This window comes from Alosa alosa, chromosome 12 (assembly GCF_017589495.1).
Source record: "Alosa alosa isolate M-15738 ecotype Scorff River chromosome 12, AALO_Geno_1.1, whole genome shotgun sequence".
Taxonomy (NCBI): domain Eukaryota; kingdom Metazoa; phylum Chordata; class Actinopteri; order Clupeiformes; family Clupeidae; genus Alosa; species Alosa alosa.
The window spans coordinates 27127142-27154506 of record NC_063200.1 but is presented as its reverse complement, the minus strand read 5'-3'; the positions used below and the strand labels follow the sequence as shown (position 1 = coordinate 27154506).

Sequence of the window (27365 nt, the reverse complement as noted above, 5' to 3'; positions counted from 1 at the left end):
ACACAGACACACACAACCAAAATATCATCAATAAAAGACGATGCATTAATGATAAAGTGTTTAATAGCATTCAGTGTTTCCCCTAGAATTTTTTCCAGCAGCGGTGCTGTTGATCGTAGGAAGCGTAGGAAGAGAAACATTTGAAAAAATTATAAACATAAAAAATTATGACATAACCATCAACACAAGCATGATTATTGCAGTACTTGAACAGGATTATTCATGTTTTTCTTTCACCTTTTTCATTTACATTATTAGTATTAGCCACTGTACAACTGTACACTGTAGGCCACTGTACAAACTATTACTATTTAGAATACACAGTGCTGTGCATAAGTTAAGACATTTATATATAATGTATTTATTTACTTATACATGATGCATTAAAATAATTGATGTCCTATTTCTTTTTTAATTAAGGCATTAAGACAAAAGGCAAAATATGTTTTTATTCCTCCCTTTAGTCAATTTCAGCATGGGTGTCTTAACTTTTGCACAGCACTGTATAAACTATATAGACTTCTCTTTCATGCCATTACACTGTATTGGTGCTGTGCAAGTCGAATTGAGTGCCTGTCACTTTAATGCCCCGTGACGGACCCGTCCGCGCTAGCTTGATTCTCCACGGTTTTAAGCTACGCTTGTGGTGCATAAGAATATGTGGATGAAATTAATTATGTTTCCCATGTCATTTGGTAAAATAAATGGTCAAAAATTCGAAGAAAATTCACTTGGATTATAGCAGATAAGTGTCTTGTATTATATCTATAATTTTGATGAGCTCTACAGGAATTACAAACTATCTCAGATGTAAATGCTTGCATATCCTATTACACAAATTCAATTAAACCCCACCAATAGGCTAGCTAGACCTTAGTTTCATAGCCTAGGTATGTTAGCAACACAGGACTTGAAAGCATTGCCTGTATCACAAACAAAAACGAAACAATGAGTGGAATTTATCTGGGAATAGGCTACTGAAGGTAGGGGCGAGCTATCTCGATGGCGTGTTTAATTTGGTTCCTTGGTTAACATAATGTAGGCTACGTTTTTTTGCACAAAATTGCGTCTGCTAATAAACTTAAACATAAACACAAACAAGCGTGATCTCCTGTGGAATCCCTGACTGCGCCTTCAACGTTAGCCTACTATTATTTGTTGACATGAAACCTGAATGAACGGCAGCTGTTCCTGAAGTTCACTTGTGTCTATTTTTTTTTTTAATTAGGCAACTCTTTTTGCAGTGGCGCTTGAATTCCAGGAGCGGCGCTGCGCCGCTGATGAATACATTGTAGGGGAAACACTGGCATTACACTTACATTCTAAATACATGATAATACAAATACAACAACTTTATTTTGTACAGTTGGCAAACCTGCATGTAAGCTCCTGATTCTGGTTGAGGTAGAGGCTGTGAGTGTGTGTGTGTGTGTGTGTGTGTGTGTGTGTTTTGGCTTTGGCTGCCGCGTACCTGCAGCTCCTGGTTCTTGGTGTAGTGATCGTCCCGGCTCTGCTGCAGCTGGCGGACCTGGCTGTGGAGTCTGGTGACGAGGGTCTCCCTGTCGTCCCACAGCTGCCTGTAGCGCTGCTGCTCCACGGTCAGGCTCTCCCGCAGCGACAGCATCTCCACACCCTGCAGGTTCATCTGCTCCTTCTGCAACACACACGCACACAGCATTACATAAATGCACAATTGCACTGTATTTAACACTGGTACAGTGCACAAACATACTTTAATCAGTAAAGCTCCAGGCTACAACTGTATTCTTGCCATGGCATTTTATCGGTTAAAGGAGAAATACAGCGAATTTACACATAGATCTCCGTTTCTCAAGGTCACGAGTACTGTTGGTACTAAAAACAAAACGAAAACAATTGGTTTTACCTAGCTCAAGTTGCTACAACCAGCAGCTAACGCAGTCGGGCAGCTACAGCGCTACACTCTGGGGGCATGTCCGTCAGCCCCTATGTACATGCCCGCAGACTGAGTGTAGGACTACTCATTGCAACTCAAGCTAGGTAAAACCAATTGTTTTCGTTTTTTCTTTCAGTCCTCGGTGACCTTGAGAAACTCTATGTGAAACTCTATGTGATCTATGTGAAAACTTGCTGGATTTCTCCTTCAAGGTGCGTGTGTTTGCTCAGCCACAACCAAGGTTATTCCTACGTCACTGATGAACTCACACACACACACATTTTTTTTTTTTTTTTAATTAGGCCTGAAACTCAGTGAAAAGGCTTACTGATAGCAACTCATCAGCATATGACCCCATCAGTGCATGAGAGGCCTTTCCTAACACACACATAAAAAAACAAAAAAACAAACCCGTTACCATGGCGTTGTTCTGCTCCTCGAGTGCGGTGGCGTTGATGATGCGTCGCAGCAGCCGGCGGTTGCGAACGGCGTGCTGCTCGCGCTTGTAGCGCTCGTACAGCAGCTGGTTGTGCAGCAGGAGCAGCTGGCTGCGCAGCGTGTGCAGTTCGTCCAGAGGCGCCGAGCCTGAACATGCCCAATCCCACCACAGCACCACACCGCAGCGAACACGGACCAATCGGCCAGAACGCAGCAGCGGCACAACAGGAGAGAGAGGTGATCGTCCACGGAAGAAAAAAGCAACAAAAGAGGAAACGAAAGGAAGAGAGGGAAAGAAAACAAACAAACAAACAAACAAAAGGAGAGAGAAAGAAAGACAAAAAAAAAACAATAGATGGCGGTCAGTACAAAGGATTACATTTTAAACCATGAGAACCAGGCGCCATGAGGAGGACCTGGCCAGTAGGGGCTTACATAAGCCAGCGTCCAGACCAGACCAGTCACCCTGGGCAGCCTGTTTCTCACAATCAGAGATACAGGACTTCTATAAGTTATGCAACACTGTGGAAGTTGATTAAGTTGAAAACAGCACTGGTGGGTGTCACAATATGAGTAAAGGATGACTATAATGGGGGACTGGATGAAGAGGATGGTGGTGATGACGATGACAATAACAGGCGATTGTGAATGGACAAATTGGAGTATAGTGTTAGAGAGACATGAATGACTTTAATCTGAGCAAGCCTGTATGTATATGATTGAGAACAGAACAGGCCTTTCACAGCACAGCTTCTATGTGTGTGTGTGTGTGTGTGTGTGTGTGTGTGTGTGTGTGTGTGTGTGTGTGTGTGTGTGTGTGTGTGTGTGTGTGTGTGTGTACGCCTACATGTGCGTAAGCTGTGTAAATGGTGGCACTTATACATTCATCCTCATTTGACTGGGTTGAAATACAGGGAACATAGAGGCCTAGAGCTATAGGAAATTGGAGGGATTCCATAAACATAACAGGCAGGGGCACTGCCACTGGCAGGGGGCTTCTTCATAGGATGCACTCAAATTATAATGGAATGCACAGGACTTTTTTGGTTGCAGTTCATGAGCTAGTAAATCACAATAATCCCTATTCCAGACAGTGCAGTAAACAGGAGCCATTTTATCCTAAACTAGTTTGGTCTGGCTATCTGATCTGAGATCAGTTTGGTAATGTATTTGAGAGATGGAAATATGGGAAACAAAGGACAACACTCACAATGATGCTGTTTACCTCCAAAGTGTGTCCAGTCAGCTGATTTGCTTGGCAAAGGTAATCTGAAAGAGATTTGCAAAAATGGTCAGCGAGCAGGACCAGAAGGAGGTGGAGAAGGAAGGGGTGAAAAAGGGAAGAGAGAAAAAATGCAAAAGAAAGAAAAAAAAAGCAACAGAAGCAAAAGAAGGAAGAGATTCAGCGGTGCACCAGGCATTTGAAGTAAACAGGATGCCAACGATGGGTCAGCACCAGGGCTTCTTAAACAAAGCACAGAGGTTGCAAACACGCACTCAATACGAACATACACACGCAAACACACGACACAAGGTTTGGTATGCCTTGTGTCCAACTCAATTAGAGCCCATCCTTCAAACGAAATGCTCTGCAAAACCAAAGCTCTTTGGCAGGAGGTGGTCAAAAAACACTGAGACTGGGAGGAAAGAGAGAGAAAGAGAGAGAAAGAGAGAGAGAGAGAAAAAGAAAGAGAAAGAAAGAGAAAGAGAGTTGTGTAAGAGAAAGACAGAGACAAAAGAGAGAGAGAGAGAAAAAGAAAGAGAAAGAAAGAGAAAGAGAGTTGTGTAAGAGAAAGACAGAGACAAAAGAAAGAGAGAGAGAGAGAGAGAGAGAGAGAGAGAGAGAGAGAAAGAAAGAAAGAAAGAAAAAATGAGGAGGGAGAGAGAGACAAGAGAGAGAGAAAGAGAGAGAAAGAAGGGTCTGACTGTTGCGTGTTGTTGCCGTTGGTTGTGTGCGCATCTTGTGCTGTGTGGGTCAGCTGCAGTGCACTGTGGACGCGAGGAGAGACAATGGCTGCCGTTGTGTCAGACAGAGGCCATCCAACAGGTCAGCACGTCTGGAGAGCAGCCCAAGTCTGCTTGGCATCCGCACACACACCAACACACGTCTATCCACTATGCTCACACTCTTGCCTTCAAAACCAACCTAGTGTATTCTCTCTGTCTCTTTCTATCTCACACACACACACACACACACAGACACACACTGCCCTTTCAAATATCACAGGGAGAAGTAGGGCATGCATCTGGTAAACTTTGTTTTGGTGAGCTGATGCTGAAGAGATTGTGTGAGTGTTTGTGAGAGCATGCCGATTTAAAATGCATGTGGTAGTGCGTCTGTGTGTGTGTGTGTTTCTGGGGCAAGTGTGAGCTTCATGTGACATTTTAATCTCACTAGAGCTTGCGGTATGCTCCTTCACAGATCCAGTGTCACCGCCCTGTTTTAGGAAAGGCCCATCAATCTTCGGGTCAGTGTGTTGCATTGCATTTGTGAGATCTTACACTAGCTCTAATGGCAGCCATTTCACACTGTAATATCAAAGATGTCAGAGGGTGTACAATGATATCTTCCTGAACTCCACCATAGCTGGACACCACTCTGTCCTGCTCTGAGCCTCAACCAAGAAACACAGGGGGACAGGGCAGCTAACAGGAATGGAAAAGAGCAAAGAAGCAGAGAAGTACTAGAGACAAGAGATTTCAGATCACGGTCATATACTCTGGCACTCCCGTCTCTTCCGTGCGGCTCACCTCTTTAGCACCTTGTCGTGGACGTCGTTCCCCTGCTGCACGAGGCGATCCAGCACCTCCAGGGGGGAGGCCGTGGCTGTGGTCAGCTCCCCCTCGCCCTCCCCCTCGCCCAGCCCCAACTCTCCGTCCGCCTCCCCGTCTGTCAGCACCAGCTTTCCCAACTCGGACTCCTCTTCCTCCCCCAACCCAAACCCAAATCCTAGAATGCTGCCGCCGCCTCCTCCTCCTCCTCCTCCTCCTCCTCCTTTCTGCCCTCTCCTCTCCACGGAGGCCCTCTGAGTGGCCTCCAGCGTCTTCCTCGCGACGAAGAGCGAGGCAGCACGCGGGAGCGCCAGGTCGAAGAGAGCCTCGTAGGGCAGCGCAGCCGCGGGGCGGCAGGGGCTGGGGGAGAGCAGGCCGAGCTTGAGGGCGTCCTCCTCGGTGGTGGTGGAGGTGCACGGGCTGCGCTGGGCCACGTGGTCGCCTCCTCCAACTCCCCCGCCGCCGCCGCCGCCGCCGCCGCCGCCAGGCCCCGGAGCCTCGATGGGGGTGAAGACGGGCTGGAAGGCCCAAGGAAGGGACCCGTCCTGGGAGGGGGGGCCGCGGCTGCCTCCCGCCCGGCTGGATCTGCCACTGCCGCCGCCGCTGCCAGACTTCTCCTGGGAGGGCGTGGGCGTGGAGGTGGCATTGTGAAGGTGCAGCGGGTGGAGAGGATGGAGGGGGCCGTCGCGGGAAGAGGAGGAGGAGGAGGTCGGGCCGGAGCCGGGTTTCTCGTCCACGGCGTTGGTCAGTGTCTCTGTGGTGCGGAGGAAGGGCGAGTCAAAGCCACGGAGGGCCGAGGACTCCTGCTTGTCCTCCGTCAGCTTCAGCAGCTCCTCATTGATGGCAGCTAGGGAAAGAGAGAGAGGAAGAGGGACAGCGGTCAGAAACGTGGGAAGATGAAAAGACACAACAAAGCAGCAAGGGATGGATAGAGGTAAAGAGGAATAAAAAAAGGAGTTAAACCAGGGGGAAAACAAAGGAAATGAAGAGAAAAGAGGACAGTTAAATAAGTTAACAGGCGGAAGTGGAGAGAGCAAAAGAGTCACAGTGTGACCGGACAAAAGGGATCCGATTTCAGGTGAAAGAGAGATATTTAATATTAGTATATTAAGATGAGAGATGAGCAGAGTGTGCTGGTTTGGGCCTCACCTTCCTCTCGCTCCTTCTCCGTGCGTAGCTGCTCCTGTTCTTTCATGTAGACAGACAGCTCCGTCAGGGTCATGGACGAGCCCTTACCTGCTCCATCTACCACAGTGGCAGGTGAGAGGAAACCTTTAGTTCCAATTAGGTTCATTTTCCTTTAAAACTGACACAATGACATTTGTTATATTATTCGATATGATCGACGCCTTGCTCACCTCTGTGGCTGTTCACTTCTGCGCTTCCTTTATCCAGCTCTCTGATGGGATCCTGTCTGACCAAGTGGTGTTTGTGTGACTCTCCAGGTTTGCCATCCTTTTACGGGGAAAAAAAAAAAATGTTTAGGGCATGTAGTGTAAATCACAGCTCAGCCATCATCAGTCTTCTTCATAGCAGGGGCTATTCACCAGCTAATAAGCTGTTAAACAACAGCTCTACTACTATAGGTTGACAATGAAAAGAAATTCAGCAAAGCCTCGAGACAATTGTGTTCAAATTAGGGCTGTCAATCAATTAAAAAAAAATCATCTAATTAATTACATACTCTGTGATTAATTAATCTAAATTAATCACATATATAATTTTTGCTGTGAAAGTATTCAAATGAATAATCAGCATTAGTGACATTAAAGTTCAAAAACTCTTTTATTATTATTTTCACTGTTCAAATAATGGCCATAATAATCTGATATGACCTAATATGCTGAGGAAATAAATTCAAAAGTGCTTCACATACAAGACATTTCAGGCCACAGATATAACCTAGGGGACACAATGAAAATAAATAAACACTCCCCTCAATGTCAACACTTGCAGACATTGCAAAGGACTTTATTTTCAACACTTTATTTTTATCAACACCATCAGGCCGTTTTTTAAAAGTAAATGTTCAAATCAATGATCTAGGCAGCACGTTTTCTTCTCTCTCCTTCATTTTACAGTCTAATTTTTACTGACTAGAACGGCTCGGGGTCAAAGGTCATACGGAATCGATTAATCTGCACTAATTTTTTTTAATCAGTTATTTTTTCTCAAATTAATTAATCAAAATTAATCAGTTATTTTGACAGCCCTAGTTCAAATTAGTGCCAGAATTAAAAGTTGGAAATAATAGCATAGAAAGACATGTTTTAATGGCAGCACCATCAGCAGAGCACAGAGAGAATGCTGATAAAGAAACTGCTGATTACTGCACTGTTTGAAGTATTGGAGTTCCTCTACAGGGCAGCATTACAGATACCATTACGAGAATTCTCAGCTTGTCAAGCAACACTTGATTGTTTTGTCAAATGCTTCGAGCCCCAGTGTAAGAAACCCCACAAAAATGACCTCCTACACATTTCCCCGGGGCATAAATTAAAAACCACAAACTGCTTTTAGAAAGCCCTGTGCACTGCTAATATGGTAAAACATATTTGCTAAGTGCTGAACCATTAACTCCATTTCACAGTAGGCATGTAATCTTTTAATTTGCCAGGGATTATACTACTGCCCTGAACAAAGCTGAATGATCAGGAGAGCTATGAGAATGTAAATGCATGCGAATATATCGGCACTTAAAGCAAAATTATGCAGCACTTTGCCTTTACTTTTAATACACAACTAGATTTGATAGACACTGTGTGGTCAAGGCAACGGAGGTGCTGTTTTTGTTTAGAACGTTTTTGCATTAGTTTGCTAATTTGTGACCCAAACAGGTGCATTTGTGCTAATATAAGGGTACACAGCTACTCAGAAATCTGAGGACAAGATTTATTCAACAAAAATGAAGGCTACTAAAAAGCAAAAGTATGTAGGTTTTGCTTTATCTTTCGCTCCTGGGCCAGTGGGTTAGCCTGGTTTAGAGCGCATCTAGGCCATACCAAAGAGCTTCCAGAGCAGATGAAGTGTCTCTCTGGCAATACCTTGCATGGGGGGCTGGCCGTCTGGGCCAGGGCGAGGGGTGGGAAGTCGTCGGAGAGGGACGGGGGAGGGGAGGAAGCTGCTGGAGTGCTGGAGGACGGGGTGCCCTTCCCTCCAGCTAACAGGAAATACAAACAAAACACAGGATGAGAGGTTATAGAAAAAAATAACTCATGTATCATCTATGCTATGTATGACATAAATACTACATAAATGACGCCAAGAAACAATTTTACTTTATTAGAGGTTTTTAAGGGATTAAGAACAGCATGATTTGTGTCAGTAAGACAAACAAACAGATTCCCAGCTCTGGTGAAACGGTACTTCTTTTGTAAACAAACACGGTAATAATAGCCATCACTGACCCCTGGTACCTCTGTTGACAGAAATATCTAGGGCTAAAAATAGCACCCACCACCCCCTCACCAAAAACAGTCCACCCTAGTGGCACACGTACCCGAGGTGTTCTGGACGCGGCTTGGCAGGTGAGAGGCACTGTGGGATAGCTCTGGGTTGGGCGACATGCCGCGCGAGGAAGGGGGTGTAGCCATGCCACACAGGGAGGAGGGGCTCCAGAGTGGGTCCTTCATGCCATACGTGGAGTTATATTCACAGCTAGAGTTCTGTACATGCATGCACACGCACACGCACACACACACACACACAGGAATAGGGTTATCAAGATTACATATTTACATATCTTCAATTTACAGAGGCCTTCATACAAATGTTCTTGTCATAAACATCTCATCAGTATGTATGCAAGTGAGAACTCTTGTTGTGACCAGGGTGCTGTAGAAACACTGGTCTTCCAGTTGAGCTAGAGATCATACAGTGAGATAATATTACCGATGCATGTACATACATGTAACGCTACACTCTGACTATGGAGTGGAATGTGTCAATACGGATTGATCCTGTGCGACAGGTTTGAATGAACACAATGACATTCAACTGAAAGGAAACAGCCAGAGAGCCCCTAGAAAAAGCACATCTGGGGAGAAGTGAACTCGGGGAACTTTAATATCAGATCTATGCGATCTGCCTGCCTGCCGGCCTTGAGTGCAGAGACGCCTGCACCAAAAAGGAACATCGTGCACACAAAGAACGGCATAAAAATAAGAGAGTGTTGCACAACAACCGACATTACCTGATCCAGTACAGGCACCACAGTCCATAAACACTAACCTTTCTACATGAATGTTCAATCAGGGCCTGTTGCCAAAGCAACCAGCGCTGCGTCAGCTCCGGGGATGGCATGTTTTTCTGTTTTTTAAAAAGAGCTGCACACCCACCCCAATGACTCAACGTTCTCTCCCTGACAAACACACACAGGCACACACACAAACTGAAAACAAGGACACGATTCATAAGCCTGGGGGGTGGGGGAGGGAGATCTGTGTGTGTGTGTGTGTGTGTGTGTGTGTGTGTGTGTTGGGGGGGTGTGGGGGGGGGGGGGGACTGGGTGCATTGGATTGGTCAGGGACGGGTGATTTATAAACAGCAGCTGACACAGCTGATTTATCAGGAGTAAACACCCTCGCGAAACAAACACATACAAACACATAAACACACACACACTTCACGCAAGACGTACACGGAGGAAACAAAGGAGAAGAGTTTCATCCTCACTAGCTCACTCTCTGTCCTTCTGCTAAACTCAGGCTTACTGCCACAAGAAATGTCAAAGAGAGAGAGAAAAGCAACAGAGCAGAATGGGAGGGAGGAAGAAAAACGAGAGAGAAAGGGGGGGTAGGAAAAGGGGCGAGTTATCTGCAGATACTGTGTAGGGTGTTTCAACAGCTTTGCAGAATCAATGAGATCTCTGTTTTCTGCCTGGATTTGGAAAAACTTGGTGTCAAACGGTCTGTGGTCCAGAATCCCAGTCTTAATCACAAAGTTCACCACAGGGCTTCTGATGGGAATTAACCCATTACTGTTGTAGGAGCCAACACAAATACATGCCACTATATGGCTGGCCTGAGACATTTAAGGGACTTTTATTAACTCTTGCCTGAATCATGCCAGGTATGATGTTCTTCAGACAGACTGAGAGGTTGGCCATTGTGGGCAAGTCTAGCCACCATTCTAAAACGGATAGTTCTGGTACTTGATTATGATTGGCTGAAACACATTCAATGCCATTGTAAAACCCAAAGCAACTCCGCAACGCCCCTTAGCTGTTCGCTGGAACCTACGGCCTGTTGGGGCTTATTGCTGAGATCTAGATCAGTGGTTAGTGTGGGCGTAGGACGAGATGGAGTTGGAGGTGGGGCCCTTACCTGGCGTTGCATGCTGGGTGGGCTCCTGCAGACGGTCCCTGAGAGCGGGGGCAGGGATTGGGGCGGGGGGCCCGACTGGCGAGGGGTGGAGAACTGGGTGGAGGAGGAACTGCCTGTGAACAACAACAGGCAACAACAACACAGAGAACAGACATGAGCACACACAACAAAATGATCAAACAAGACTATGCACAATACCAGACTTAAAGTCAATAGAGCCTATTTAATAGATACACACAATAGACAAATCAACCATATTTTTTAATAAATGTGCAGAGATTCTGAAATTCTATCTTTATGGGGCAATGAGTATATGTACTTCCATGTGCATTGTTCATTGATTTTGGGGGAAAAATAATTTAAATGAGTTAAACATAAAAAAGGTGAGGGATCTGAACATACAGCACTGTATACACTACAGAACAGATCATCACTATACTAATGCAAAATCTGTTTAACAACAATGTAAATCCTTATGAGTAAATCCTTTTGAGCTGATGTATGAGTCATGTGCGGGAGGACATTACAGTGTGTGATGCAAGACTGCAGCTAATAGCACTTGGCCTCTGACCGTAGCTGCTCTGGAAGTCAGTGTAGGGGCTGGCAGTGCAGTCTGTCGGGCGCAGCTGCAGGTGGGCACTGAAGTGCTCGGGCATGGTGGCATAGCCCTCCTCACATGACGCCTCCTTGGGGTCCAGGGACACTTTGGCACACTCGATAACGATATCATGGACCTCGAAGCGCTTCCATCTGTGGCCAGGGATGTATAAAGTATGGCTCAATTTCACAAGGTTTCTTTTCACATTTTACCATATCTAGGTATCTAATGACACCAAATTAAGACTATGGGCTCTGGTTTCATTGACGGGCTACTTGTAATGAGCAAAGCAATGATCAACACATGAAGTAAAGCTAACTTAAGTTAATAACTAATAGCTAGCTTTAGTGAATGTGCTTTGCCTATTGCCTGTCAATGAAGTCAGGGCCTTAGGTCTCCTTCTGGCTCAAACAGCTGGTCAGTGCTGACATGTGCTAAACCCTCAGCCTTTTCCCCTCTGGAAGTTTATTCACAGTTGACTAGTTGTCTCACCTTGTTGGGTCCAGCTCATGGTCCTTGGTTCCAGTCACTAATTCTGGGTGTATGCGAACATGTTCCAGCATTGGCTATGGAACAGAGAAAAGACATGAAGTGATGGCCAAAAAAATACGGCTGAAGATCAGCCTACAAAAGCAGCAAGGAGCATTCTACTTTAGAAAAATGTTTGTGTTAATAAGTAATACTGATCCTTGTGCCAGGCTCTGGTCCCCACTTCTCTGCTGGGGAAAGCTGCTCTTAGCAGTGTGTCTGTATGAATAGTTCTCAAAATCCCAACTACAAAAAATTTACCTACTCTGTAGACAGTGTAGAGTGAAGCTGCTAATCCCAAATGAGTGTTAGAGCACTAACTCAAATATTCGGCCAATATTTACAATAGATATTTAGATATATGCTGCTGATTTTTTGCACTTGTGGTTAGATGGTTAGACCTCTATGCTACAGCTGGTTGAAGGCTCACTATCAATAGCCTATCCAAAGTAGCGACGACTGTATTCGGTTTTTTTTTTTATCTATGAACAGAAACATTGCATTGCTAACCAATAACCAATTAAATATTCTGGGTAGTGACAAGGCCTTTGAAAGATAAGAATTTAAGCCGTTTTCTCTCAGGAACAACGTTACTCTTCCAAAAGTTCTGGCTGGAGTCTAATGGTAATTTAGTTAATACATGTGTGCGTCTCACGTGTTCTACAGCAACAACAACAACAACACTGGGCTGCCCGCAGATGCGCCTGACTGTTAAATGGCCTAATATGCTCGGACATTGGCCAATGCTGATTAATTAAAAATGCCAAAAAACGCCCGATCAATCGGTTGACCTCAAATTTACAAGCTGTTGAAGTAATGGGACAGGACAAAGATGCAATGCTAATAGTAGCTTCTGCCTTACTGACATAATCCCAAATGTGTTACTTGAGTATCATGTTATTTGAGTCCAAAGTTTGAATTGGTGGGGAGCCTCAGTGTTACTAGGTGAAAACACTAGGTTGGTGGCATGTTGTGCTGAGCAGAGAACCATGTTTGTAAAGGCATGTCCTTTGGATGCTCATATGCCATGCATCCAAGTCGTAACAGATATCACAGGTTTACAACAGCAGCAGATCCAGTGCAATTCTTCACATTTTGTGAAACAGTGTGGTGAACAGCACCACACACACATGTAAAACACTGCAACCTTGCCTCTAAAAGCTGTCATAAGCAAGTGGAAATGCTGCAAAACATTGATTAGCTGTTTGCTGAGGGTGGGGTGAGAACATTGAGTAATCAGACCAACTTCAGCAAGCCTGTGGTTGACAAGAGTGCCTGTGAAATTGCCTGCAATAGGGTCTGAACGAACATGCCTCCTGATGTGTTAGACAGCAATCATGGCTAGAGGCTATCCAGTGGAAATGAGTGACTGACAGACACATTTGAATTAGCATGGAGATGCTCTAGTTCTAAAGGTCTGTCATGTACTCTAGGATTCACAAAATCTTTAAAAAATGTGCGAAGACAGAGTGAGGACAAGGAAGACTTCAACTGGCCAAGAGCACTCTGGCTTCCTGAGGACACCTGCTGTCAAATGAACATTCCTAATGTGAATAGGGGTGTACGATCCATGATAATCTAAATTGTAGTATACTATGCAAGATGACATTGAGTATTTTTATGTCTATATCTATGGCAGGTGTGTTTTAGCAAAGACAGAAGCATTACATAGTAGAGGTGTAGTGATCATAAGACACAACAAGGGGAACAAGGAGGTTTATATAAATATAGATACTTTTTGCCAATACAGCACACCCCTTCATACAAACCAAATGCATGATTTGTTCTGTTTTTGATCAGGTCAGAGGTCCTCACCTTCACCACCTCCTCAAAGGTCTCCACGTTCTCCTTCATGCTGTAGTGGGAGCGCAGGTACGAGACAAAGTTGCAGGGGTACATGCCATACAACCGATGGAATAAGAGTACACGCTCGCATGCAGATGGATAAGGTACACCTCTGACACATGGCCTAGAGCAGAGAGAAGAGAAGAAGAGAAAAGGAGAAGGGGAGAAGAGAAGAGAGAAAAGAAGAGTAGAAAAAAGATAAAGAGAATAAAAGAAAAGACAGGGGAAAGAAGAGTGGAGAGGGTCATAATAGCAAATCATTTTTACGGCTCTTCAAACACAGCCAATCACTGATTGACACCTTGATAAACACCCTTCGACATGATGTTTCTGCAGACAGCCACTTTCTACATGACAATAGCATCAAGAGGACAGGATGTCTGTTCAACAGTGCCTCACAAAATAATCACCCCTGTTTACTTGCAAAGAAAATCCTCTTACGCAAGGCAAAGCACTTATAATCCAATTCGAAAATATTAAAAGCACTGACACGCAGCCAACCTGCTGATTAAAAAATGCTGATTCTTCCATCAATAACAAAAGGGAGCCTCTGGCTCCGTTTGCTTTGTGATCTGGGCCAGGCCACCGAAGCATGCATGGCACATCATCAAGTCATTTTTTTAGAGTAGGTAACCCAGGCCATGCTAGCGCCGATTAATTTCAGTGAGTCACGTTGAAGTGTTTGGCTCTAACTCAATCCAATTTCGGACATGTGGACACGCTTTGGGTGAGACGGTAAACATCTTGGAGAGACCAAGACCCACCAATTGCAGCACAGAGCTCAGTCAGAAGGCCCAACAATTAATCATCTGGTCAATCTGACCAACCTGGATTAACAACAATTAGCGCAGGATCGAAATTAAATGCCATGCATCTTGCCATTTCCAGGCACTTTGCCAAGGAAGATATTTCCTGCTTAACTCATGCAAAAACACATTACTTTCTCACCATGTCAATTAAATCTATTCAGAAGTACAGTAGCAGTCACAGACGTATGAATCAAGCCAAATCAGTTTCTAGTGTAGCTCCCATGGTCAGCATAGAGAGAACTGAAGTTGCCCTTTGCTCCATTTTGTGTCTTGTAATATAACTGGGAATCTCCACCACCAAAGGGGAGCTTGGCCTAGACATTGAGCTTACCGGGATTCTTGAGATTCCAAGATGCCAATCGTCCAAATATGTCAAAGAACTCATACAGGTGTTGTTTTCCTGCCTGGGGGATCATGGGGAGCAGAGTGATGAGCACCAAGACTCCAGTTATAAGCACCACCACATCGGTATCCGTCTGGAAGGAGAGCCCACACATACGCACAGAAACGGTCAAGACAGAACACTAATTAGTGTATTTTTAAATCATTTTAACTACACCCAAAAGGATCTTACTTCATTTTATTTTACCTAAGTTAACACTGGAAGGACTTCATGCATATACAGTATAACTATGCAAACACAAAAATGCAAATACTATCCCTCCTTCTGAACTTTTGACATTTGGGTGGTAGAGTGATATCTACATAACAGTAGCATACTTTCTTTCAGCCAACACTGTTAATTTGCTAGATGAGTCATGGCAAATATGTAAGACTCTTTTGTCAGTCATTATGTGTCCCTGTGCAGGATTTATTACAGAAGAGCACTTGAAAAGCCAGACGCATCATGTACCAACGCACTGCTATTTTATATGCCTCTAATTTGCCGTCAGTGAATTGGGCTACTGGTGAGTCACACGGACTCTGCTGGCACAGTGTCTGCACATTCAAACTGCCTTCACAATATTCGGATTAGATTTCTGACAGTTGACAGCACTAATGAGTCAGTCAGCCTTCAAAAGTCAAATGCAATTTTTGAGTCCAATTTCTTTCCCTTAGTCAAAGTAATCCTCCTGCCATAACACAAAATACACTTCCCCAGAACAGCGCAACGTAATGCTGTTGACAAAAATGCATTCACAGGACTGTGATCGACTCTTCTGTTGTTGAATTGCATAGACTGCATACTGATATTGATTGAGCAAAAGCTTAGGGACTCATTCAGTTGGGGTCGCTGGGGCAGCCAAATAGCATTTTACGACCACACTGGCAGGTGCTGGTCGGTCCCGCCGTTCCCAGCATACCTTGAGGCATTTGAGGAGCGAGAGCAGCAGGGGGTAGCGGGCAATCTTGTGGATCCAGGACGGCTGCTTCCTGACGACGTGCCCCAGCAGGCTGAGTGTGGGCAACCTGCACGAGTGCTTGGCCATGCACTCGTTCATCTTATCCAGAAGGTGCTGCAATGGAGACACGCAACAGACATGCTCATCAGTTCTATTCAAATTCATTTATTTTTACATAAAGTACCTAACTAACTAAACTAACTTACCCTCAGCTAAATTACACTTCAATTCCAGTTCAACTGGAGAACTAAATAAACATAATTTATTTCAAAATGTTTCATCACTATTCTATTTATTCTTTATTTTTGCAAGCTGTTGTCTGAATAGGATGAACCAATATCATATAATTAGATGTACCCTTAACCTAGGTTATAAACTTTTAGTTGAAGTATAATAATTAGTGAATAGCAGCTTATTAAACAATAGTGTGGCAATCTGGTGAAAAAAACAATCTGGTTATCATGACATCATCTTTATCACAACACTTCTATAAACAAATAAAAAAAACTCTCAAATGAGACCATTATCCAAAGTAACATACCAATGAGACAATCACAATCAAACACAGATTTAGCATAGCAGAATACCTTGGAGTAAGAACTAAGTACTCTATCCATTTAATAAGACAAGGTGCAAAGCGTTCAGGAATGTGTGACATTGCCCAAAAGTGCATCTTAGGTGCAAATTAGACATGCTAGGGTGTTAAAGGTGTTCGGAGAGGACAGGCTCTCTGAAGAAATCAGTCTTCAAGAAATGTTTGAGAAGAGAGGGACGCCCCTGCTCTGACAGCATTTGGTAGCTTGTTCCACCATTGGGGAATCAGTCTGGACTGATGTTGCTTTGTGTGTAGGGATGGCAATGCCAGACCATGTTCCTTGGAGGGACACAGTGGTCAACAGGGAGCATAAGCCTGTCTAATTGAATTTAAGATGGGTGCAGAACCAGAAATCCCTCTATTGGAAAGCATTAGTGACATGAATTTGATTTGGGTGGCAATGGGTAGCCAGTGATTTGAATCAAGGAGGTCATTCCGTGAGAGGAAACTGCCCTGATGAAACCCTTTCAATAGCATGATTGACACAAGGGTTCTCTTTTCTCGTGGTCACGCAACCTCTCAACTTCTTTCTGAACTAGAAGAGTACTCAGAGATATTACAGAGTGCAAAAGCAAAGTGCTGTATGCGGTGTTGTTCAAAGTTAGTGAAAGTAAATGTGTGAGGCCGCTCAGCAGGTCAGATCCATTGCTGAAATTAATGGGGTTGTCTGATGTGATGTGACACATTCCCAGCAAGTTTCCAACCAGAAATCACACCTTGAGTTTTTGCATAATACTGGACACAGATAAGCAGACAAATAAACCACAATGAAAACATCCTTGCCGATATCCTTTATTCCTTAGACATCCTTGACAGAGGTAATATTCCCAAAGCAAACTGTCATTACATTCCATGACATCAACCCAGCCACCTGAATAAATAAAGACGGTTAGGCTAAACAAGCACCTGTAACTGTATACCTAGTGGCCACCAGCAGATGTCTGTACTGCAGTAGAACCGTATTAGATCACAATGGAAAATTTAAGTTAACTCATAATCCTGTTACTCAGCTGTGAACATGGCAATCAGAAACTGATTAAGACTGTAAACTGAATCCTGATGACATTGTGAGGCCTTCAGGGATACAGTGATGACACATTACAACCCTGTAGAGAAGGTCTGCCATTGCTGGCTCCCACCGTCAGGCAGACATGCCTCAAAGGGACAGGCTGACTGGAGACGCCAGCCAATGCAATACTGGATGATTAGAGCTCAGCTGCAGGTGATGCTGTCTGCAGAGTTAGCTGCTGTGCCACGATCACATTATAAAAAGTGATGTAGTGGAAATTTCCCTTGGAAGGAACATGTGGGTGTTTTTTTTTTTTTTTTTTTCTGCCACGGGTCGCTGTCCCAGACACAATCTTCGTGTCTCCCTGTGTCTTTTTAGATCCTGTGCTGGCCTTAATGAGTATGAGATCATTTCTCATTTAAAGGGTCATTGGGTGGCCATTGGCGAGTGGGCTGCAAAGCAGAAGCGATACTAAAGTGTAAAGGTGCAGCGCTAAGCGCTAACCCGCGGCTTCATCGCCTCTCCAGCGGAGATGAGGATGTATTCATGCTGATTAGGTGGGCTCCGAAACGCACTCAACCTGATTGGTACGGATAGGAGCACACGCCCACTCGCTCCCCCTTGCACTCTCAAAGCAACAGGAGACAGGCGAGCCAAAGGGCCTCTGACGTAGGCTTGCTGTGCAACAGAGCGGAGTATATGGACCACATAACAGATAATGGGGCAATGAGGGAAGAAACATAAGTGATTTTTCAAGGATCCAAATCTGGATTTCAAATAAACATCAGGGTCTGAGATCAGTGTTCATCGTTCCACTTCTATGGCATTTAAAAAGGGGAATAGCCTATTTGTGGGGGGAAAGGTGTCAACCAGATGGCTAAACCAGCCATGTGTGAGCCCACTGCACGGTTGGTTGTCTGAAGAGGATTTTTATTGAAGATTAATAACAGTGCCATGGCCGCACTGTGCAAACAACTCACTGCCTCAACAACTCTCCTCACAATAAACCAACTGTAACTACAATCACAACAGTGTACATGAAGGGCACTTGCTTTGTGTTCATGTTGGTGGAAGTTCTTGGCTGTCTGCTTGGATCAATGCACAGATTCATCACGACAACATGTGTTAGTGTGTACCATGTTGATAATGTTAATCTCCACAGAGGAAGAGGTATTCATCATAAAACAGTTTCCACTCAAATGTGTAACTGTTGCATCTGCAAATACTGAGAAATGGTTCCTTGAAAGGTGAAACCTCTACTTGACTCATTATTTCGACACAAACAACAAACAGTTTGCTCAAGCTCTAAAGGGCTCTTCACACCTCAAAACCACTGGCTGACAGCCATGAAATCCACTTCAAATGTTTCTGCACAGATCCTTTTAACAGGGGAGTCTAGGTAGAACCAGAATCTTCTATGTAGTCCAAAAAGTCTGCCAGGTTTACTACAACATGTCAGAATTACACAACCTTAATCCTTGCAGAGCAGAGCACACTGGTTTACTGCTATATTCATTCACTGACTTTTCACACTGAAGAGCAGCACCTTGGTTCTCCAAGCACAACAATGCAATAATACAAATGTTATTCTTCCTACCAATAAATATATCTAGTCAAGCCTTTGGCATCATAAAAGCATTTTGTGAATCATGATGCATTGGCTAAAAAGCTCTTTGTATATTTTCACCTGACCAGGATTGGCAGCATAACATAAGCAAGATCATTAGAATTATACATTGTCTTCAAACCTTATCGTGTGGCTCTCGCACTGAGGACAGGATGTGCATGGCCTGGGAAGAGTTGGTCTCCAGGAAGTAGTCCACAAGACTGTTAAGTAGCACCGACCCTCGCTCTGGAAGAGAAATGAAATAAATCAGTGGTCATAATGAAAAAGTTTGAAAACCATTCAAGACATAACTGTGAGGTGTTATTATTATTATAATTATAAATTAACAAGGATAACCCCTGTCCAAACTGGCCCTTGGCAAAACTGACAGGGCAAACAGCCAGGAATTGGATAGTTTTAACAAGTCTGTTATATTGACACAGATGGCGCATCATGAGTCTTTGGCCACATGCACTCAATCAAAACTTTTGGAAGCAGAAGGGGCACACAAACCTATCAGTTCCCAGTCCAGAGTCGTTTGTTTGAGCATTTGACAGACACTGGCATCATTCAGAAACAAGATGGATGAGTATGTACCCAACTTCCCCCACTTCAACCCTTTAGTACATTACCCATAACCCAAAGCAAGCTACACGTTTAGCCTACTATAAGCAGAGACACTGCAGTGGCAGATAACACATTCAACAATTCAAGATCCATTTTCGCAAATGGATCTTTACAAGTATTTAAAGGTTCACCATCTCCAAGTAATGGGCAAATAATGAAGGCACTTCAAAACACAAAAAGACTGGCCTATACACTTTAATGCCAAAGTGTTCAATGAAAGACAAATGCAATATCATTTGTTTAACAAGTGTTAATGCACTTCCTTTAAGTGACTTTGGACTAAAACATTCTACCTAAATAAAAGTACATGGAACAGGTCACCAGTCACTGTCAAATTCAATGGCTTATAAATAGATCCTATCAAGTTGCCATGTGCTTGTATGGGCTATATGTATCCATATTGAATAATACAAGTTGGTATATACGGGCTGAAAACCACCATTGTGCTGAACCTGCTGATGAATACTCTTCAGCACAATTATCTCTCCAAGAAACAGAAAACAACCCTTTCTAGAGGGACCCAAGGTCTCTGCCATAATAACTGGGTGGCAAATTTGAGCACTGTTTTTAGGAGGCATGACATTTCTCACCAACTGCAAGTGCAGTTCCACCTTAAAAGCCAACAGCTGCATCTCAATCTCCCTGCAGAGGAGTGGGTGTTCAAAGTCACAGAGCTCCTACACAGTATTTCCCTAGTGTGACGTTCAACTGAAATCATCGCCGCGTTTCAGGGAGCGGCTCAATACCCAACACCCACACTGTCAGAAAGAAGGTTTATAGGCATCGGAGTACATCCTTTAAACCCCTAGCCTGAGCAAAAAAAAACAAAGAGAGCCCTAGACCCGTTTCTTTCTTACCTGAGCTGAGGTGTTCGTTGATGAGCCCCTTGATCTCCTCCAGCTGACTTATGTCGGAGGACTCCAGGAGAGGGAGCAGGTCCCCCACGTTGGGCTGCTCCCGGGCCATGGTGGAGGCGGATGTGGAGTGTGGGGTGTCAGGGCAACGGACGCCACTCCCAGACACAACAGCCGAGGGGCAGGGGTGTGAGGCGTGGGACGAGGGGAGGGGAGGGGAAAGGGGGGAGGGGGAGGATCGGCTCAGTCGCGGTCACAACACCCTCCGGTCCTGCGGCGCCGGGGTCCCGAGGCCGCCTGCCGAAACAGTCTCCTGGCACCACTGGGAGAGGAGGAGGGGAAGATGGGTGAGGTTAAGTCCACGTCCCCATTTCCAATTCATTCCCTTCCTGACCCCTCATTTGGACTCACCATATGCTTTTGAGTCCAGAAAATATCCTGCAGGCAGGGCGTAGATAAATACCAAAAGATAAACACCATTACAGTACAGCCCCAGAATAAACAATATAAAATCCAGTTCCACTTAGACTGTAGACACTTTAGTCATGTGTAAATATGAATAAACATAAAACTTAAAACACAGCAGCTGAAGTTTGTGATCACACAGAGGGAATAAAACAAATAATTGGGTGCAGCTATGAAAATTAGTTATGATAGCACGATAGTGATCCTTTAAGTTGCTGAAACTGAGATATTACAGCATTTTTCTGACAAAGAACTGCAACATAGAAAATAATCCTGCATCTGGATCATGAGGATGTGGTAAATCTGAAAAACCCAAGGTTATTCGAACCGGTACTTTTGAAGTCATGTTATCAAGCATGCATGCGCACACACACACACACACACACAGACCATATTACAATACACTCCACCTCCTAAGAGGAAACATATTCTAGTTATTTTCTTAGATTCTTACTGATCTATCCAAGTTTTTAATTATATTACCTGATAAAACCACTGATGTAACTTGAAGGCAAGTTAAAAAAAACAAGCAGACTTTGGATCAGCCCATTTTATAAGGCATATCAGGTAGGAAGACACCCCCTCAAATGAACTCAAGGGACAATCCATCAAAAATAGTATATCAAGCCTGTATTTCAACAGAGCACAAAAGACATGACAAACAAGCATTAATGTAACCATAACATATCACTAGAGCGCAAAAATTGAAGAAGACAGAGGGTTACCAACAGTGAATGTCATCCTAAAACACAAGTCTGTCTACACCTCTTCAGTGAGATGACTGTCATCAACAACATAGTCCCACAGAGCCCTCCACGTCGGCGTGTACCCCAACCAAGCCCTCCGCCGTCGCCTGACGCACACCTCCAAAAATATTTAACCTAGCGTTGAGGCGATGCAGACTACAAGGACTGTGATTGGTCCACTGGCCCTGTGTGTTGAGCCAGCTGCTTCAAGTAGCCTACTGTGGGGAGTAGCAACATGCTAGTTCACTGACATTAGCTTTGCAAATAAACTCAGACATATTTTGGTTACAATGACGGGGTTATCCGATTGCAGAGTGTTGATTTGTCAGTAACGTTTTGAAATCAACACTTTGCCAGCAAGCAGTACTTTGTGGGCAGTTGTGGGAAGTTCGCTTGCTAACATAACATAAACAGGCTGGCAGATACCTTGCAAATAACCTCAGACTTATTTTCTTGTTATAGTACCTACTATTCATTGGTCTATTTCTTGATAATTTTTACAAAATCTAAGCAAGAAAAGGCCAAAAAATAAGATTCATATTTCAGCAGAAAATGTATTATTATTTAATTTATCGATAAGCTTTGCTATGCTAATTCCTCTCCTCTTGGTTAAACAGTACCCTCCAGCTGAATACATTTTCTTAGATTTGTGGCTTAATGAGGATAAATGCACTCACAGCATGGAAGGAAAGAATCACCACGCTAATGGGTCTGGTGAGACACAATGGGAGCAAATCCACTTGCACGGTCCAAATGATTTTGTTTGGCCCTTAAACTAATGAACAAGAGCTGGCTATTCTCAATAGCCAAGCATGCATCGGGGGTCAGTGGGTTCCTTAATCTCGACTGAATATTCATTCTGTCCAGCATGGATTAGTCCAGTGTGTGTTTGTGACCAAACATGAGGATTTAAACCAGAGGAGAGTAACCCTTTCAAGAGTGACCCTTTCAAACGCAGCCTTGGATTTTCCCCCTAGTCTCTGCTTCATCAACACAGCTAGAGCCGATCACCTTTACCGAATGGAGTGGGAACAATGCGGGCTTTTGAGGATGCTTCATGGGTCGTGAGTGGGTTAGGGTGGGGTTAGGGTTGGGAGCAGCGTCCCAACGTCCCAACTCACCCTCGGAGCCCATTAGGGCCCAGTCACACATTCAAATGCAGACTGACAGCGCCGTGGCATTCACAATAACAAAATAATCTGCCCTCTCATGCCAGGCCGGCTTCCTAGTGGGCATTTAGCAAATGCCGTTAGCAGGAACAGGTATTCAAAAGGCATGATGTGACTGCATGCCTGCTGATTCAGCTAGCTGGAGGGGGGGTACTGGGGGATTGGAAGCCCTCCTCACTGGATTGACATCCAGCACGCTTCAACGATCAACAGCTATCACAACTCCCACTGATCTTTGGCACAGTGAAATCTACCAGGGGTGATACTCACATTTCAATACCAGTGGACGTTACTTCACTAATGGCAGTTGTAAATTAAAGCCATGGCCTCTAATCAGGATTTTTTTTTTCATATGATGTACAAAATCCAAGTATCCTAACCTATGTGCAGGGAAACTTTTTTAAAACATCAACAGCAACAAAGCAGCTGAACACAAACCAAGTATGCTATATAATCTCCTGTGTGACCACTTCTCAGCTGTGAGCACCCATAAGAAAGGTGTGTGAACTTTGTGTAAAACCTCAAAAACTAGCTAGAGAAAAAAACATAGATAGATAGATAGATAGATACTTTATTGATCCTCAAGGGGAAATTCAAGAATGCAGATGGCAGCGGATGGTGGGAAGGCAGAGGAGGTGGTGGGGGGGGGAGCTAGGCAGCCACACAGGAGTCATGGGAGCACACAGCAAGAAAATAATCCCAATCTGTTCTCCTGATCCGGGCCGGCCGTTTCCCCATGCAGCTCCACTGCAGCCAGGACAGTGAGACAAGGAGGGGGGCACTGAGGGGGGCACTGAGGCGTGAAGAAGCCCACACTCTTGGGCCGGGATGGGATGAGGGGAGGGTGGGGGGGGGGGTGGGGGGAGAGGGGGCTGAGCTGTGGGTGAAAGTGATCTTTACTTGTGGTGACACCCCCGCGATCGCAGCCTCAAAGTGCCCGCTCTACTAAATCTTTTCCTCCTGACAAGACAGCATAAATAACTTCTGACTGACAGGCCATTATCCCAACGATCCGCATGTGTGCAACAGCACACACCAAAACAAGTTGCCCATCATCTGCAAAATCAGCCAGAATTTGTCAAAGAATGACAATTCAGTTCATGAATGTATTGCTGGTAACCTTTTGCCATAATTTCATGAATGCACTGATGGTAACTTTGTATATTTCTTGCAATGCACCAATTATAGTTAGGCTTCATTAACTGAAAAGCATTACTATACAAAATAAAAAAGAAATCATTATAGTTCAAATAGAAATGGGCTGCCTGATTTCCAGAAGATATTGCGCTTGATTTCGGTTTGCTGCTTTCTATGTCTCCCAATATCATGCAATGTACTGTGCAAAAGAATGTGCTTGTCAGATCCCACCCACATGATTACTTCCACTGAAGCAGTGCATAGCGGGAAAGGCCATCCCAGCATGGAGTCAAGATTCAAGAACCTGATAGCATTAAGCAGGCAACACACAAATTCTTAAAAAAAACACATCCTTAATTAATTTAACCAGATGAGCAGCTGACATCTCTAGTAAATATTTCACTGGCATGAGGCATGGGTCACTTTAACACCACTGGACCTGTATCTCTGGGAGGATTAGTTGAAGAATGAGTGTTCTATGGTGCTGACAGATTCTGACAGGCAAGCACAGCTGGAGGACAACACTCAGTGAAGACAAGCCTTCTTCGGTCACAATCAATCAAAACTCCTCCCTGCCAAAGCAGAAGAGAGCCCCAATGTGAAGCATAAGACAAGAGACACATAAAGTTGGTTGGTTTGATACATTCATATGCCGACTCCTTAATGAGGGAGTGAACAGTGACACAAACAGAAACAAATGTTACCGTGACCTTCGGGCATAGCAGCCACACATCACCCGGCATAGGACATACAAAGAGGCCTTATGTTGCCTGTGCACCTCCATGCAAACGCTGGAAATTGCATTTGGCTCTGTGCGAGTTGGTAAATGGCACTGCAAAATGTAAAAGGCTCTCACAACGGCGTTGGCAACTTACTTAACACAAGACTGTCGCAGGAGTTTTGTTAATTAGTGGTTGAATAGTATGGCTGTAAACACCAATATTAGTGGATAAAGCGATAATATAACACAACGTGGAAAAACTGCGCATCTGTGGATGTAACGGTGTGACTATGAAAGATAGCAGGCTACCGTGCTATGCGAGTCCTCTAAGAAAAATAGTCCGTATTCAATGAATGGTAGGTTATACTTAGATGCTGTAGATTCAGATGTAGATTAAGATTACTACGTCACTTTCAAATATTACTGGATTGGGCTAAATTATAATTGAATGTGTTGTCAGCGTAGCTAAGGGAAAAAGCTGCCAATTCCTAAAACTGTCCGTAAAACGGTCTATGTACAATTAACGTAGAGTTCGGTTTAAACTGTGCAGCGAGCTAATGCTGCTGTGCAGCTATGACGCTGCGTTAAAAAGCTCGCTGTTGCGAAAAGTGATGACTGCAAAAATGTGGCGATTATCATATATTGCTCTAGATGAAAAATAAGTTTAAGGCGTGGTAATAAGACTGCGTATGCCTGTCACTGTGTAATACAAATGTTCTATATACACAGAGCGACTTGATTAACTGCTGTGGCTAGATTGCTAGCGTTCTCGCTAGCAATCTGGAATGACCACTGCTTGGCGTAAACAACTCCGGAGAACAATGGGGATCGTTGGCCAAACTAACCCCTTCGGCTTATTACGCGTATGCTTTGCTAAATCTTTCCGATACAAGCATGCATCTGCAGGACATCACACGACTTACATATTCCCACAACGCTAGAAGTCAAAAACTAAGATAGCTGAAGCTACCAAACTGTAATTCGCCGCCAGTCCCTACACCAGGCATTATAATCGTGCGCTTTGTACAAAAAAATGATATCCTTTGTCAGTCACTGTCGAGGTCAGAAAATCCACTTTCCTATTCGGATTTATCATTATGAGTGACACAGCATTGGAAAATTTGCAATGCATCTTTAAAAACATGAATAAATAAACCTGTTTACCTGTTAGAGTAACTGCACTCCACAGGGCGCCGCCATCTTGAACACCTCACACCCCTCCCTCTGCAATTACCCTCCGCCGCCGTCGAGGCAAAGTAATCCCTGATTACACTGTAGTGTGTTTGTTCATTCTAAGAACGCGGTCTTTTTTTTTTAACTTATTTTACATCTTTCATCTAAAAAATAAAACCATTCGCCACTTTAGGCTATTTAGAAATATGTAGCTGACGAACTTCAGATGAAATTCTAAAAGCATGATTGTTTTTCTGCAAAGTGGAGGGATGTGCCTAGTGTAATGCGGTTTTCGCGTGACTCAGGTGCTGGGCGCATGCGCCACGTGAGATTCTCAGAAGGCTGCAAAACACATGAAACTGCATGCCTTTTAGGATAAATGTGATGTGACAAGTCTGTTGAGCAACTATGTGCATTACACTTTAAAAATGTCAAAATACCAATGCATTCCGTTCAACATGATTTTCAGATATTTCTGGCACCAGCTGACCAGTAGCCATATGATACTTTATTTGTGTGTGCTTTCCTCACTTAATAGGCTACATTTTATTCCTACAGATCCAACATTAATCTCATATTTGGTAAACAAATTGCTCAACAGTCAGGGATGGATTACTGCACAGGCCTACCGGGCCCAGGCCCCCAAGGGGTCAGGGGGCCCTGAAGCCCAAGCCTTTGCATGAATCACTGCCTCAATATCAAAAAATCAGGATGTAGGGTATGAATCTTATTGAATTTAGCATTGGCCATCCCCAAAATGCACCAGAATACAGGAAATCACATCAAATAAATGAAAAAAATCTGTGACAATTAGTGGGGGGCCCTTAATACATCTGTGCCCAGGGGCCCAAAAGTTCATAATCCATCCATGTCAACAGTGTAGTTGGATTTCAGGATCAGGTGTAATCAGAAATCTACAGACAGATAGACTGAAGCTCTGTGAATTCCAGTAAGCTAGCTATGGCAGCTGGCACTCTTCTTCCTTTGGCCCCTCTTATATTGCAAGAAGCCAGGAGGCTCTGTCACACTCCCCCCACCCTACCCTCACTCTCACGGATACAGACGAATATTTGAGAGTAAATGTGTCTGTTGTTGCAGACTTGTCTTGAAGACTGCACACATGGACACATATGCACACATCTGCATAGACACACAGACACACACACTGCATGCAAAAATCTAGACATACAGCTTATAATATATGATATATATAAATAAATATTAAGAAATCAGTGGCACTCATGTTTGTAGTCTAGGTCTGCATTACTCTAAGTCAGTACAGGACAGGAGTAAAACAGGCCTTTGACACTTATCTTCTCTTACGAGACCTAATGTATCTCTGTCCATGATGAAGTGGTCATCTCGACTATAAATGGTTATGGTTATGGTTATGGATTTAGCAGACGCCTTTGTCCAAAGCGACACATAAATACAAAACAACATAATAATATTTAAAATTGAACAGGGAACAGATTAAAATGTAGGTCAAATATAGTAAGGAGAATAGTTGTAGTACACAATAATATCAATTCAAGCAATAGCCTAATAAAAAGCAATGTAAAAAAAAGGGGAAAGGCAATAATAAAACAATAATGTCAATTCAATCAATAATATAAAACAATGACATGCTAAGACTACATTAAGGAGAATATCAATAATAAACAATAATGTCAAATTAATTAACAGCCCAA

The 27365-nt window shown here is 43.9% G+C and overlaps 1 protein-coding gene across 1 annotated transcript in view; it reads right to left on the bottom strand.

Annotated features, from left to right (window-relative positions):
- Positions 1-25648, bottom strand: part of LOC125304284 (hamartin-like) — a 32284-nt gene extending 6636 nt beyond the window's left edge. The window contains 18 exon segments of the mRNA XM_048258408.1: positions 1472-1654; positions 2334-2500; positions 3579-3622; positions 5105-5972; positions 6275-6370; positions 6484-6580; positions 8170-8285; positions 8625-8790; positions 10450-10562; positions 11021-11199; positions 11540-11613; positions 13391-13497; positions 13500-13544; positions 14561-14705; positions 15534-15686; positions 18925-19028; positions 20267-21356; positions 24220-25648. Coding sequence (XP_048114365.1) covers positions 1472-1654; positions 2334-2500; positions 3579-3622; positions 5105-5972; positions 6275-6370; positions 6484-6580; positions 8170-8285; positions 8625-8790; positions 10450-10562; positions 11021-11199; positions 11540-11613; positions 13391-13497; positions 13500-13544; positions 14561-14705; positions 15534-15686; positions 18925-19028; positions 20267-20375 — 2766 coding nt within the window. The 5' untranslated portion in view covers positions 20376-21356; positions 24220-25648.
- Between the last annotated feature and the right edge of the window lie 1717 nt (positions 25649-27365).